This window comes from Botrytis cinerea, chromosome 17, assembly GCF_000143535.2.
Source record: "Botrytis cinerea B05.10 chromosome 17, complete sequence".
NCBI lineage: Eukaryota > Fungi > Ascomycota > Leotiomycetes > Helotiales > Sclerotiniaceae > Botrytis > Botrytis cinerea.
The window spans coordinates 1-15,545 of record NC_037326.1 but is presented as its reverse complement, the minus strand read 5'-3'; the positions used below and the strand labels follow the sequence as shown (position 1 = coordinate 15,545).

General features: G+C 32.6%; 4 protein-coding genes across 4 annotated transcripts; 3 read left to right on the top strand and 1 right to left on the bottom strand.

The window, feature by feature from the left end:
- The first annotated feature begins 97 nt into the window (after window positions 1–97).
- On the top strand, window positions 98–1,623 carry BCIN_17g00040 (hypothetical protein). Its single transcript, XM_024698252.1, has 3 exons — window positions 98–708; window positions 773–1,156; window positions 1,206–1,623. Exons 1-3 carry the CDS (start codon window positions 320–322, stop codon window positions 1,369–1,371), a joined length of 939 nt encoding a protein of 312 aa, XP_024554069.1. The 5' UTR covers window positions 98–319; the 3' UTR covers window positions 1,372–1,623.
- A 3,040-nt stretch (window positions 1,624–4,663) lies between these two features.
- BCIN_17g00030 (hypothetical protein) lies at window positions 4,664–6,458 on the top strand. The gene is made up of 4 exons (XM_024698251.1): window positions 4,664–5,058; window positions 5,119–5,497; window positions 5,562–5,679; window positions 5,732–6,458. Exons 1-4 carry the CDS (start codon window positions 4,885–4,887, stop codon window positions 6,111–6,113), a joined length of 1,053 nt encoding a protein of 350 aa, XP_024554068.1. The 5' UTR covers window positions 4,664–4,884; the 3' UTR covers window positions 6,114–6,458.
- Window positions 6,459–6,605: 147 nt separating this feature from the next.
- BCIN_17g00020 (hypothetical protein) lies at window positions 6,606–8,067 on the bottom strand. Its single transcript, XM_001545308.2, has one exon. It carries the CDS (start codon window positions 7,885–7,887, stop codon window positions 6,805–6,807), a length of 1,083 nt encoding a protein of 360 aa, XP_001545358.1. The 5' UTR covers window positions 7,888–8,067; the 3' UTR covers window positions 6,606–6,804.
- Window positions 8,068–9,049: 982 nt separating this feature from the next.
- Window positions 9,050–10,899, top strand: BCIN_17g00010 (hypothetical protein). Its single transcript, XM_024698250.1, has 4 exons — window positions 9,050–9,358; window positions 9,411–9,618; window positions 9,737–10,149; window positions 10,222–10,899. Exons 1-4 carry the CDS (start codon window positions 9,173–9,175, stop codon window positions 10,696–10,698), a joined length of 1,284 nt encoding a protein of 427 aa, XP_024554067.1. The 5' UTR covers window positions 9,050–9,172; the 3' UTR covers window positions 10,699–10,899.
- Window positions 10,900–15,545: the final 4,646 nt, after the last annotated feature.

Sequence of the window (15,545 nt, the reverse complement as noted above, 5' to 3'; positions counted from 1 at the left end):
TGCACCCTCTTGATAACGTTGTATTGTTTTTATAACCCAGGGTATATTATACACACTCGTAATCGGTTGGAAGGCCTTTGCCGCATGGAATCTCATCGAATTCTACTTTCTTGACACATGTGAAATTCCGGAGAATATTTACCCATTAAATATAGAGAGGGGAATTGGACGATTGCTTGTCCAATACGACACGACGTATTTTTCTTATTTGAACCGAAGTTGGCCCTTTCATCTTTTCACCATAGCACTGATATTGAAAGCATCATAGAAACAACAACTTTCATCAATTTTTCTTCCAAAGACATTTTTCTAATCTACCATGCCTACTGCAATTTTCCGTTCCAAGCCAGACGCCCCTGTTGCGTATGAGCTCTTTCAAGGAGATGCAGCTAGCAGTCTTCTTGTAGTCTGCCTTAATGGTCTTGGGCTTGCCCAAACCAGCTGGAGACCAACTATTGAGCTCATTCAGCAGTCAAATATCTCCCCAAAGCCATGGATACTTACTTACGATCGCTATGGCCAAGGCGCTTCTCCAAAGGATCCGCGCGAAAGCTTGCCGAACAAAGATCCTGGCTATGCGCACACTTTGGATGATGTTACCGACGATCTTCAAGAATTGATTCAAACTGTTTCACCTGATCGTTCATCACGTATCGTCTTTGTGAACAACAGCATAGGCGCACACGTCGCGCGAAGATACGCTGACAGGTAACAGACAATAAATCCATATCCCCCCACCTGCGATGCGACTAACCATTATCGTCTGATATAGATATCCAAAAATTGTCGAAGGGATCTTGTTCCTTGACTCGAACCCTGGGAATACTGACTACGCCATGATATGGCCTAATCCGAAGGACCCATCTTTTGATCTGGAAAGAATGACTCCTCCTGGCACTTCGCTTGAAGTATACGAGGCCGCCTACACCAAGATGACATCAATATTTGCCCCAACTTCAAAAAACGGCGAAGGTTTTGACCGCCGAGACATTAAGACCATTCTACCGAACCCGTCAGAGCCCAAGCTCAAAGGATCAAAGACTTCAGACAAAGGTCCTTGGATAACTGTTGTGGGTCATGAGCTCGAACAATTCTCAAAGGAGGAGTGGGCAATGTTAAAGGTTCCTTTGGGCATGGCTGCTATGTATACTCAACCGTAAGTGAACGCTCATTTCTCAATCAGAAATTTGGCTAATATGAAACAGAATGTGGGAAAAGTACAATGAAGACCTTTGTAAACTCACTGATCAGGACAGGGCCAAGGGGCCAATCATCGCACCAGGGTGTGGACACTTTGTTCATAAAGACAACCCGCCGTTTGTCGCTGAGCAGCTAGAAGATCTCATCTTGAAAGTGGAAAGTTCCAAATGATTATGTAAAAGGGTTTGAGAGTTTCCCTGTTGATATTAAAGAATGAACAGTTTTTCTTGGTAGCTTTCGCGATGATTATCAATAATATGAATTCTATAAAGAGGGTCAAAATAAATCTTGCCTGTTTTCCTGTTTATAGAGAACTTTTTCAGAAGAAAACTTATAAATCTATATTTGATATACTTGAAGAATTAGTACCTACTCGATACTTTATATTAGAGATATATAGACTAATGATATACTTTCTATTTAATGTTTCTATAGACTCTTCAAATAATCGACGATTTTCAAATGGAGATCTTATTATTTAATGTATACGAAAAAATATAACTTAATAGTTATATAACATTGTTATTAAGTATTTATAGTTTCTCTTCTTATGAATTTGTAAAAGCAAATCAAGTAGAAATGTACTTTATATATGTCAGGGAGCGATCACCTGATTGGGTATATATAGTAGATCCACTATTTCGGAAGCATTCGAAACACTTCACACTTTTATAGGTTAATAGTAAAGTGGATCATCTCTGACAAGGTATTATGTAATCATATATCTCTATACTAAGACATTTTTATATTTGTAGATTTATAAAACCCCTTTTGATTAGTTATAAGTAATATACTAATGTTAGAATAAGATTGTTTCGATTAATAAGGAGGTTAAATTATAGATTAGTTATAAATAATACATTGATATTAAAATAGGATTATTCTGATTAATAAAAAGGCTCATATAATATTTTAATAATATAATAAGTCTGTATTGTTGATATATAATCTTCTTTTGAAATCTTATAATCGTTATATTTATTTATTTATTTTATAATTGTAAGCTTTATAGATTTATAGAAGCTAACGAAGTAGAAATGTACTTATATATTATGTAATTATATATCTTTATAGTAGATAATTTTTACATTTATAGATTTATAAAATGCTTTTTGATTAGTTATAAGTAATATACTAATACTAGGACAGAATTGTTTTAATTAATGAGGAAGTTAAATTATTATAAAACTTCAATTCAGTATATAACTTTTTGAAAAAATATAAATTAGTTATTAAAGATATATTCTATTGGAGTTTATTATACGCTTTTCAAATATATTATTTTTATTACTTTCTAAACTCTGATCATAAAGTTATATATCAAATGACGTGAATTACTATATTACGATAGTGAGGTGAGCGAGACGATAAGAGTTGATTATTCAATTCTTCAGGAGTCAATTTGAAAGGTAGAAAATTCGATGATATTTTTAGGACTATAGAAGTGAAGCTATAAATACTAAATGTTGGTAACACGTGACCTTGAGGTCACGTGCTTTTACTCTCACAATATAAATAGTATTCATATTACAGGAGCTGCCTCTAGAATCATATGAAAGTATTTTGAAATCTTTCGAAATAGTTTAAACTAGATTTCAAATAAGAAGTCAATAAGATTATAACTAATCATAATTTTTTAACTATAATAACTAGTCATCGGGGAAAAAGAATTTTTCAGATTATAGATTCATAATAGCTTTTTTTTTTTTTTTTTTAATTTTTGAAATATATAAAATTTTAATTTTAATTTTTTAATCTTTATAAAGACCAGCTCTTATATAATCTAGTAGTTTACTAATCAAGAATACTAAGATTTTAATCTCATAGCTTCATCAATCAAACAACTCTGTTTCAGTATTAATTTATTATTTATAATTAATTAGAAGAGGTTTTATAAATCTATAAATATGAAAATGACTCATTATAAAGATATATAATTAAATAATATATATATAGAGTACATTTCCACTTCGTTTACTACTACGAATATATAAAATTAATTATTGTTTTTAAATACAAAGCTCTATATTATAATAAAATCCATTCCTTATCTAAATTCCTATATTGAAATCAATTAATAAGTCGATTGGTATTTAATTATATAATACTTGTTCTATAATTCCTATTATTCTAACTTATTCTTCTACTTTAAAACTAATTCTTTAGAATATTATTAATTCTAATAAGGCTCTTTTTATTTATTATATTCTATCTTTCCTAGAATCTATTATCCTAGAAACTATATTCTATGATTTAGGGTATTCTATAACTAATATTATATATATACCTAAGGCTCCCTTAGGTGCATAGTATCCCGCAGCATACTGTAGCTGAATCACTGAGGTCTATAATATCATTATAGCCTATAAGTTAGTGATTCTACAGCCTGTTACTAATCCTTTGTAACAATTCAGGCTCTAGCCTCCGATTATAGGAGTAGTGGATCAGTAGTAACATCATGATCCACTACTGAGCTCCGTTGTGGTGCACTAGTCTCCTTGCCTCGGTAAAGAGGAGATCAACACGTGCTAGGTGCATGTGATACTGGCAGGCTATTTCCGTTACACATTCTCTTAACTTGATCTCTATATTATATAGAATTACCTCAAATGTATCCGCGCACCTCGCTATCGCTATAAATTAATTTATCTCTATTCACTATATATAGCTACTAGATTAACTATAGTATATATGAAGACTTTTCTCGTTTAACTTCTACTATCTTCTACTCTTTTATATTATTATATTAATAAGTTTGTAGAAAAACGATTCTAAAATTAATTCTATCGAAGTCATTTTTGTTTGCTATATTATTGTTTTTCCTAGAATCATTATTTTAGGATTTATACTCATAATCTTAGGTTTCCTACAACTATCATAGCCTATATGCGCGTGATTTTTCAGCCTGTTACTAATCTGTTGTAACACTTATTAGGTCTAGCATTTTATTAGAGAACTCTTATTTGTATTTGGATTTTCCATGGTTCCTTATTAGGTTTAATCTCAATTGTCGTGTCGCTATTTCAATCGCCCCAAATAGCAACACCCTGTCCATGCCGTACTGTTCATGCCGTAGTATTTTCTTAATATATAAATCCCTACTTGTGGTCGTATCAACGTTGCTTCAACCGACCCCACTTGAACCTTCATTCTATCTGTGCCTCTCCCTGCTTCTGCATTCCTCGCCTCATCTGTGCCCCTCACAAGCATATATTCTTATCAAATCTGCATCTCTCACCACTTTCAGCCATTATCTCCGTTTATGCATGTGATGCAGTGTGCATGAAGCGCCCGATACAGTCTGCTTACTCTTTGTCTTTTGTGAGATGGTGGTAACAATATGGAAGACTGCGTATTTCGGCCCGTATCAAAAATATCACAGCGAGTACTGTTCAGCAATATATCAATCGCGATTTTAACGATCACAAAAATGGTAGTGAGTTGCAATCATTGTAACCTAAATGTGACCCTGAAATTTCTCTAGTTTTGAGTCCTTTCTACTATTCCTTGTCTGGTCTTGAGACCTTAGCAACGGAACTCCACGGAAAGCCTTTATATTTGACATATGGTTTCCGGATCTTGATATCCTGCTATATTAAAATCAACTGAAGTCATACTTAGCAGTAAATAAATTTATTTCATTCCCAATATCAGTTCTTCTTTGTTTTGTTTTAATCTACCATCATGAGCGCAAATTTTCAGTCTTCTTCAAACGGAGATATCAACATTGGCTGGAAACTAGAAGTAGGTACGACAGTGACATTTTTGAGTGCCGCTATCGTGGTCGCGCTTAGATGTTTCACACGACTAAAGTACTCAGAGAGAGGATGGGATGATTACCTGATGGTGTTTGCATTGGTAAATTTTCTCCATCTAGACATTCGTTTTATGCTCGCAAAATTTTCACACTCATAACAGCTTCAAGCTCTTATTGCCACTGTTATCGACTTTGTAGCCGTACATTATGGCTTGGGCCGACATACATCCTACGTCAAATACAACGAGGCGGTGCACCAGCAATACTACAATCTTCTTGCGCAAGTATTCTGTGTACAGGCATTGAGCTTCGCCAAGATGGCCATTGTTGTGTCGTACTTGCGAGTAATTCATGGCACCGGGATCCGCATACATCAAATCTTACTATGGACTCTAGGGATCTTGGTCTTTATCGTCAACACTATGGTTATCATCACTTTTTACACTGCATGCACTCCAATCGAGAAATCATGGAACCCTTTGATTAAGGGTACATGCTGGACCATAGATAAAAAACTTGGATTTTTTCTTCTCCAAGGAGGTGAGTCTTCTGAAAGCTAGAAGCCATAAGTGCACGTGACATATACCTATCTGACTATTTATAGCTTTCTCTGCGTTCTCGGATTTTTTCTTGGCATTTTACCCATTTTTCTTCTTGCACAAGCTACAACTCAAAAAGCGAACCAAAGCACTCGTTCTATGTTTGATGGGTCTGGGCACAGTGTATGTGTACGTCTGCAATACCTTGCAGGTTAGCTAATTGACTTCTTGACAGGACTGGAATTTTTGCCATTATACGAACCGTCCAAATTGGCGCACAGCTCCACCCCCCTCCAAATCAAAAACCGGATACTTTCAGTACCGTCCTTGGTCTTACTTGGTCTGGCATGGAGAGAAACATCGCGATTCTTCTCGGGAGTGTGCCTGCGTTGAATGCGCTCGTAGCACCAGCTACTAGACTTATGAGCCAGACTCTAGTTTCATCGAGCTTGAAATTCAGATCGGCGAGATCTCAATCGTACCAGCTATCGGATGTTCCTCAGTCCGGTAAGCTAACCAGCAATATTAGTGAACGGCAAAAGTCTGAAATTGAGAGCACTCGATCGACGGGTACGCGAAACTTCAATACAAGTGAAGAACGGATATTTCCCATGTAGGGCAAAGAGATTTAGTGATAAATTAAAGTGCCAAAGAAGTCCATGCAGTACTTAGATTATCGGCCTAGCTTTTGTGAGTTTTTCTGAAATCTCATCGGAAGTGTACTAGATACTCCGACATAAGAGGGTAAGATGAGCGCAGTTTGTATCAATGTACGATGATTATAATCATAGATTGAAAGAGAGTTTTCCTACACTTTTTATAGGATAAACAGCTTGGTTCTTTAAGGGTTCTTTTAATTCTATTATCCTCTCGCTTCCACAAGAAAGCTTTTTGTCCAACAATTGCTTTTGATTGGCATTTTTTCTCATAAAATAAGCAATGATTTTGTGTACGTATTTTCAAGAGGAACCTTTTGCTAGTAGACGTGCAGGGACATGTGAATATTTTCATTTCAAATCTATGGTTTCTTAGAGCAGTTGACCCTTGATCAGGCAAATACACGGCGAAAAAAAAGACGCAATTTTTTTTTTACATTTCCCGTTCTTTCTTGAAATGGATGGTTTTAAAAAGACAACCCTACATTTCTACTCGATGAATACATTAGCTACATGATTTGGTGGTGTCCACCATTCAACTGAAGTGATACATCAGAAAAAAAGCTAAGAATGGGACTGAGAGCAAAATTTTATAATGGTCTAGTTCTGAGTTGAAGAAAATTTGTCCGAGTAATCAACCGCAAACACAGCTTCACTTTTGCAAAACACGCACCAAATACTCAGCTGATAGTCCGGACAACATCGCCATTCCAGCATACTGGGGATTTCCCACTTTAAACCACCAGGCGCAAGACTCAGGGTCTCCTAGGCGCACGCGGCTGAGCATGGTTGCCAACGTCGCTGCAGTCCCCGCAACAGCCAAAGTGCTGTAACTAAAACCAAAGCCACCTAACGTGCCAGCCGTGGCTAATAACAGAACCTGAGTGAATGCGAGTCGACATAGCAGCGGCATTGTGCCAAAGCGCTCCTCCGGTATTGTAGCATCAGGGTTGACATACAGCAAGACCAGATTCTTGACACCAGCCGCTATGTCTTCAGTGGCATCTTGATGCGAATACACGATCTCGTACAGCAGCGTCCAGACCACGTTGGCTGCGTAAAAAACAGCGATAGGCCAGTCGATTTGCACCTCTAGCAGGGCCTCAAAAACGGGAGACAATCCGGACCTTTCTGTAGGCTCTCGTCCTAACGCAGCCATCAATGCATCAAGAAGGGGTGAAAAGTGCAATGGGTCCGCACCCATTGAAGCGGCCCCTATATAGACACCCCAGGCCATGGGGAATCCTAGCACAGCCTGAGGATAGTAGGTGACACGCTTGGTGAGCGGGTAGCAGAACCAGCCTACCACTGGCGGGACAGCATAGATGAAACAGAGTGGAGGAAGCAACGCCAGTGTGGCGAGAGAAGCAAGGGTCTGCGCAGCTGTGAAGAGGTTGGCTTGTGAGATCGAAATGGCTCCGCGTGCCAGCGGTCTGTTACGGCACCTTGAGACCTTTCGGTCGAAGTCAATGTCGACGGTGTCGTTCCATGTGCACGTTGCGCCTCGCATAATAACATTTCCCCAGATTAAGATCAAGTTGACAAGAAGGAGGTCTTGAAGAGAGGAGCGCTGCTGTATAGCAGCCCAGAGGGTTCCGTAAGCATGAGGATACCAGAAGTACCAGTAGCCATTAGGACGATCCAGACGCATAAGCTGTAGGTATGGAATATATGCATCACCAAGATGAGAGTACCATTGAGCTTTGGAGGGGGCAGGACATGAAATTTCAGCCATTTTGTTTCTTGAAGAACTGTAAATGAAAACCCGCGCTCAATATGATAAAATTATATGAGTCTCGCACACCTTTTTGCCACTTGCTTATGACCAGTAGCTTTTATTTATACCCCATTCGTCAGCTCTGGGTATCAGCATCAAAGTGGTAATATCTTTGAGAATTAGTTTCCTGAATAGTACTTGATGGATACTAGGTGACTAAACAGTAGACGGGTATCAATCGCTTCGCTCTGAATACGTCCAGATTCTCAATCTGTCCTTCAATAATTTCAATATGGTAAAAGCCGAGGCGAGGACTCATCACATGCAGTTGTGGGTACTAGAGTTTCGTCTAAAAGGAGGATCCTTTGCCGCCGCACATCTATTACCACCAAAAGAGGAAGGTTTCATATATTTAGCGTCCAGATACGATACTACTAAAAACGTGTAGTTGCAGTATGCATTAACTACAGATTTTAGAACTGTGCTATCACCCTGCATGAAAGAATATTTTTGTCGACTGCAGCTGGAAGTAATTCCGATTTATGTTATTAATTACGATTCGTTACTTCGATACGGAGCAATCTCACCGTTCTACAAGGATGCAGATGTAAGATTAAAATGTAATAATAATACGGATGAATGAGCCAAAGTTACAATGATCCCGTACATATGCACTTGCATGCTCTTCTCCAGTTCAACAATCATGATTTAATCTAAGAGAGTAGCAATCGGGTAAGCAAGCAAGACGGAATAATCTTCAATGTGGCAACACTCTTGGAAAAGATTGCATACACCCTGAATTTATTAGAGATGGCATATTCGTAAAATTCTACGTGCCATGCTTTTAGCGTACCTAACGGTGAGCGATCGAGAGTCGGGAGTTCAAGATTCTGATTTTTTTTACATGGTTATGGAAAATGAAATGACATCCGATCTTTATGATTGACGGAGGATATGCGCAATACAACTGCATATGCACATGAGTATTGATATCTAGGTTCGTATATAGCGGATAAACAAATCAATATCCGGTCTAGATCATTGACAAAGAGAGGCTGTGCAAAGAAGTGCAATACAGGAAGGACCAATTATCGGATCTCATTGCGTAAGCAAGTGATCTCTACATGTGCAGAGATTTGCCAGATGACATTACTTTGAACATATCTGCAGTCTGCGGCTTGGTTTGATTGAAGCTTGCAACCTCTGCCTGCAGTATAAAAGCTCTTGCTTGATTATTCGTAATTCTGCACTCTCTGCAAATAATTTCTCTCCGTTATAGGCACTTGTCCCCTGCAACCACAATATGAATGCGCTTTCAAAACGAGCGGCCCAGAATGTAGGAGCCTACATCGGTCACCTTCCTGTATCACTCACCGAGGTGGTAGATGATAGCAACTGGATTGATCTCTCCTTTGCCGAGAACTATACAATCCGGAAAGAAGCACTTGAGATCTTTCGTGATGCAGTCGCAACTCAAGTAGGGGAATCAGTAAGCAAGTTCTAAGAAACATATTGTGTGGATTTTACTTATGCTTCATTAGGATCTTAACTGGCCGCATGGGTTCTGGGGCGAAGCCCGTCTTCTTACAGCTCTATCTTCGCTCTTCAACGCGTATTTTGCCCCATTCGAGCCTGTGGAAAACCATCATGTTGTATTGACAGCAGGAGCGGCTGGCTCACTTGATGGCTTAGCATGGAGTCTTTGTGACGCGGGAGAGGGTGTACTTGTTCCTTGCCCTTACCATGCAGGTAAGAATTCATCTTTGCCTCCATTGGATAGCAGGTTATGCCTTTTCTATTATTATTCAATGGAGTGGCAAAGGATTCAATTATCTGCGGTAGAGATATATGCTAACTGTGAAACCAGGCGCTTACGAGGTCTTTCTCAGCATTCACACCGGTATCATCCCAATCCCAGTTAATGTCGGCGCTCTCGACGACGTTTTCGGTGAGGGCATGATTCCAACACTAGAAAAGGGGCTCCGGAATGCAACTGTGCCCGTCAAGGCAATGGTGCTGACAAATCCACACAACCCGCTGGGCCGATGCTACAGCAAACAGAACCTCATTGATCTGATGAAATTTTGTCAACGTCACGATCTGCACCTCATTTCAGACGAAGTTTTCGCGTTGAGCGAGCATGAATGCAACGATCTTCGTCAGCCCAGGAAGTTTACTTCGGCTTTGGCCATCGACGCTCGTGCACACGGATGTGATGCCAGCAAGATTCATGTAATTTGGAGCATGAGCAAAGATCTTGGTGCCACTGGAGCGCGTTTAGTAAGTTCCGTTTCAACTATTAAACTCTTTTGTGGGCCCTTCTCCATCAAATGATACTCATCATGTATCTAGGGATGCGTTGTAACGCGTAGCAAAGATGTGCGTGACTCCATTGCTCTCATTGCGCACACCAGCGTCTCGAATCTCACTATCCTGTTCGCCCGGGCTCTCTTGACGTCCCCGCAGCTCCATGAGATAATTCAACTTAACTCATCACGGCTAACAGCCGCGTATGGGCGAATCAAGGCTTTTTTTGAAGAAAACTCCATTAAATATCTCCCTTGCGAAATGACAACATTTGTATTGGCAAGGCTTGCGCCTTACAGCCAGAAAAGAGACGACGACAAAGCAGCGGTTGCCTTCTATCAAAAGGCGGGTATTCTCCTTTTCTCGGCCTCTGACTATCACATGCCTCCAGAATTTCAAGGGTATATGCGTGTTTCCTTTGCTGTTGAGCCAGAGAGACTTGATATTGCCATAGATCGATTGAAGATAGCTTATCAGATATACATTACACACGGTTCATCTATTTTAGAATCAACAACATAAGATGAATTAAATCTTATAATAATAACAATTTTATATATAATGATACTAGATGTCGGGGAAAAAGGAATTTTCAGACTATTAATTCATAGAAGCTTTTTTTCTTATTTTTGAGATATATAAAACCTACCTCTTATACGAGATGTGTTTTACCTAGTAAAATAAGTACAGCGATATTTTTTATATGGGAAAATAACTCTAACATTTTATATCCATTTTACCTTCTTTATAAAAATATCTTTATAAAAATACATTTTCATTCTAGCCTTTATTTAATCTATTACAATATTTATACAATTATATTTGATTATATATACTTTTAATATATCGAATACTCTTGTTTATAATATTGATTATTAAGTATTAATTTGTATATAATGTTAAATATATATTATTTTAAATGCTTATAGTATTATATAATACCTTTAAAAGGAATCCTATTATTTAATAAATGATATATTGAAAACTGAATTAACCTATATTTATATCTTTATTTTAAAAACAGTATAGAAATTGTATAAATAAAAGTTTATAAATAAAATAATTCTATTAAAGTATTTCAAAACTTTTTTTAAATTCTAATATTTATTATATAATATTGATTCTTTTTTAATAATTCATTTTTTATAAATGTGTTGGTATATGGTTATTTATAATGAAAAAGTAAATAAATATTAGGTAATTCTATTATAGTAGGAATATTTATTATAGAATTTCTTTATTATTAAAAAATATTGGATTTATTTTTGGATTATGGAAAAGGGTGAGTCTTATAATGAAAATAATAATAAGGTTTTATTAATATTATTAAAAAAGGATTCATTCGGTAAGATTAAATAGAATATATTGAATATTCAAAAGAATCTTTTTATAGTAATTGGTATTATTTAGGATATTAAGGAATTTTATTTTGAAAGGGTATTGTGGTTGTATAATATTATTAAGTTCTTTTTTTATTTAATTAATTTAAAAGATGAGAAGATTTGGGTTTCGTATAAATTATTATTGAAAAAGTATTTGAAAGGGAATTATTTTGAAATGAATAATTCTCTTATTATTTATATTTTCAATATTGTTAAAGTTATAATGTGAAAGGTTTAATAATTGTATTTCGATATATTTTTTAATTGTAAGATAATTTAGTAATAAGTCAATATTCTTAAGAAATTTTATTTAAAAATAAATGATAAAGTAAATAGATTTTGATATTATAAAGATTCTTTTATTTTAATTAAATATTTTCTAATTGAAAAATAACTTTTGGTATATTATTATTGAATAGTATATTTAGAGGATAGCTTTTTTATTGTTATATAATTCAATTAAAAATTGTTATATAATATTATTGAATTTATTTTTATATAAATTTGAATAATAAATATTAAAGACTTTAAAAAATTCAAATTAGCTTTGAAATATATTATTCAACAATTATATCTAATTCTAATTTATCATTCAATTAAAAATATATTATTCAAATTATTTATTTTGAATTTTTATATTATAAAAAGTTACATAATTTATGAATAAGGATTATAAAAAGAATTAGAATTTTTTTTTTAATTTTTATATAAATGATACAATTAATTCTTTTTGATTTTATTTATTTTTAAAAATAAAAGAATAAAAATCAAATTCCTATTCTTTTTATAATATTTTATAATTTTTTTTTTAATAATTAATTAAAATCTCTTTTGATTATATTTTTCAATAATATTTATATTTATTTAAAATAAATAAGATTTTCATTATTAAATATCAAATTTAATAATTCTTGAATTAATAAATTGTAGAATATTGTAGGGTAGAATTATTTATAAAATAGATTTCGAATTTAATATTATTGGAATTTCAATAACGTAGTTTATCAGCATGTGGCCCATATCAGCATGTGGCCCACTTCGAAAATCACCTAAATCAAGCTTTCTAAAATACTCATATTTTAATAACTAATCAATATTTCTTGAAAACAAAAGCGTATTTGATAATATTAAAAATTCAAATATTCAAAAATCTAGTTTTTACTTTTATATTTTTATTATATCAGAAAAAGAAGTGAAATTGTTACGATTTTCGTTACAAAAAAATCATTTTTATAATAACTATTATATAAAATTAGATTTTTAAAAATTGATTAGAAATTCTTATTATTTATATAAATAATTATAATATTTTTTTGAAAAAATAAAATTATATTAATAAATAAAGAAAGTGCATGGTTATGTATAGACGAATTTTATATGTATTTTGAAATGGGCCACATAATGATATAGGCTACATACTGATAAACTACGTTAAGTTTATCTTTTATTATATAATGAATTGTTATTCGATATGTAAAATTTGTTTATAATAATGTTATAGTAAATAGAGAATAACTTAGATTTTAAGGATTTTGGGGATTCTTGATTTTCTTACTTTTATAACTCAGAATTTTTGAAAGAAATAGAATTTTAGTTTTTTCAATATATCAAAACGAATTCTAACTACTATACATCTGATATTAACATTTTGTTTAGTATTAATTCAAATTTAGGATTTTTAAAGTCTTTTATATATATATATATATAATTATATTTTTTATGATTTTTAAAAGAATCCTAATTTAATAATTATTTTTTTATTTTGTTAATATTCTTTTTTATTAAATTCTAACTATTATTCCTAGGATTTTTTTGGTAGTCAGTACCGGTGGTGACCCATTTCGACAGGAGGATAATGACCCAGCGAAAATCACTCCAATTGATCACCACCCTTCCTAGCTTCAATTTGAAGCTTTTTAAAAATTTGAAAAAAGAAATCAATAAAGAATCAATTGAATTATATTTGTTTGAAATTAGAATTGAAAAATTCTTGAAATTGGAGCTTCTGTATTGAATTGAAATAACCCTAATTCTGATGAGATTGAAAAAAAGCTATGGTAATTTTTGAGGACAGGGGGGGGGGGGGGGGGGGTGGTGATTAGGTGAAAAGAGGTGGGGTAATTGAATTACCTGATTAAATTTCTTAGAATTATAATTGAAAAGAAAAGAATAATAATAATATTGTTTATATTTTTTATAAATAATGTTTTTCTAAATAATAATATAATATAATATTGATATCTTTTAATTTATATATATATATTCAAATAAGAATAAAATAATTTTCATTATAAATTCGAATTATAAATTAATAATGAAAGATTGAAAGCTATATAGATCGATTAGATAAGATCGATAAGATCAATAAAATAATAGTTAATCACATAATCGTCATTTCGAAAGAATGAAAGGAATAATAGATTCTTTATTTAAAGAATGACCGGATTAGAAAAGGGATTTTAAATAAAGAAAGCTGATTCTAAGCAAATAAGCATAAAAAGGGATCTAATCCCTCAAATTGTAAAAATAAGAAAGTTAATCTCATATAATTTTTCAATCAAAATCACGTGTCACACTGCTTATATAATCCTTTAGTCATTCACCCGAGCATGTGTTACGGGAGCTGCCTCTAGGGTCACGTGGAAGTGTCTAGAGATCTCTCAAGGTGGTTTAAACTAGATTTCAAATAGGAATTTAATAAGGTTGTAACTAATTGCAATTCTTGTAACTATAGTAATAAAATTAATAATTGTTTTTGAATATAAAGTTTTATATTGTAATAAAATCTATTTTTTATATAGATCTTTATATTGAAGTTGATTAATAAATCGATTGGCTTTTAATTATATAATATTTATTTTATGATTTCTATTGTTCTAGTTTGTTCTTTTGTTTTAGAACTAATTTCTTAGAATATTATTAATTTTAATAAAGCCTTTCTTATTTATTATATTCTATTTTTTTTAGAATTTATTATTTTAGGAATTATATTTTATAATTTGAAGTATTCTATAACTAATATTATATATATATCTAAAACTTTCCTTGGATATTTAATATCTTTTAATATATTGTAATTGAATTATTAAGATCCATAATATCATTATAATCTATATATTAGTGATTTTATAATCTATTATTAATTTATTATAATATTATTTCCTTTTTAATTTAATATTTATCCCAAGTGTTTTTATTAGTATATTTTCCTTTTTATTTATTTAAATGATTATAATGTTTTCTTTTTCAATATACTTTTTATATAAATAGCTTTTATTTATAATATTTTTAATTTGATTTGCTATATCAAATGTTTTAATATTGAAAAAGATTCTTGTAATTTGTATATCAAATTCAATCGCTCTTATATTATTAACAATAATTTATTATAATATTGTATCAAATACATTCATTATAAAAAAGGTTATTGTTATTTTAAATTATAAATTTTTGAAATAATAATAGAAATTGTTGTATTTAAAGGAAAAAAAGATTTTCATTTAATTATAAAAGATTAATATCTGGATTCTTTGATTATATAAGTAATAAGAATTTCTTTATAAATATAAAAAGGAGATAATTTATTGAAATCTTTATATATTAAAAGAGTTTGATTTAATTAAAAAGAATAAAAGATTAAAAAAAGAAAAATTTTAAAAAAAACTATATAAAGAAAAAAATAGTAATTATTATTATTATATTTATTCCTAATAATTTTTCTTTCGATTTCTTTGATTTCTTATTATCTTTATTATTTAATATAGAGTTTGAGATTTTATTAATAATTATAGATATTTTAAATAGAATACTTATAGTTTTTTAGGGTAATTAAGATCTTTTTTGAATTTCTATATGTTTTTTGAATATAAATAATCTAATTATTTGATTAAATATTTGATTTTGTTTTTGATATATTTATAATTCATAGGGTTAGGGTTAGGGTTAGGGTTAGGGTTAGGGTTAGGGTTAGGGTTAGGGTTAGGGTTA

Bases quoted from the DNA above. Each gene is read 5' to 3' on its own strand.
- BCIN_17g00040 (XM_024698252.1), top strand. From the start codon at position 320: ATGCCTACTGCAATTTTCCGTTCCAAGCCAGACGCCCCTGTTGCGTAT. The intron at 709-772 runs GTAACAGACAAT...CGTCTGATATAG, and splicing joins GCGCGAAGATACGCTGACAG to ATATCCAAAAATTGTCGAAG. The intron at 1,157-1,205 runs GTAAGTGAACGC...AATATGAAACAG, and splicing joins GCTGCTATGTATACTCAACC to AATGTGGGAAAAGTACAATG.
- BCIN_17g00030 (XM_024698251.1), top strand. From the start codon at position 4,885: ATGAGCGCAAATTTTCAGTCTTCTTCAAACGGAGATATCAACATTGGC. The intron at 5,059-5,118 runs GTAAATTTTCTC...CACTCATAACAG, and splicing joins ACCTGATGGTGTTTGCATTG to CTTCAAGCTCTTATTGCCAC. The intron at 5,498-5,561 runs GTGAGTCTTCTG...GACTATTTATAG, and splicing joins ATTTTTTCTTCTCCAAGGAG to CTTTCTCTGCGTTCTCGGAT.
- BCIN_17g00020 (XM_001545308.2), bottom strand. From the start codon at position 7,887: ATGGCTGAAATTTCATGTCCTGCCCCCTCCAAAGCTCAATGGTACTCT.
- BCIN_17g00010 (XM_024698250.1), top strand. From the start codon at position 9,173: ATGAATGCGCTTTCAAAACGAGCGGCCCAGAATGTAGGAGCCTACATC. The intron at 9,359-9,410 runs GTAAGCAAGTTC...ATGCTTCATTAG, and splicing joins CAACTCAAGTAGGGGAATCA to GATCTTAACTGGCCGCATGG. The intron at 9,619-9,736 runs GTAAGAATTCAT...CTGTGAAACCAG, and splicing joins TCCTTGCCCTTACCATGCAG to GCGCTTACGAGGTCTTTCTC.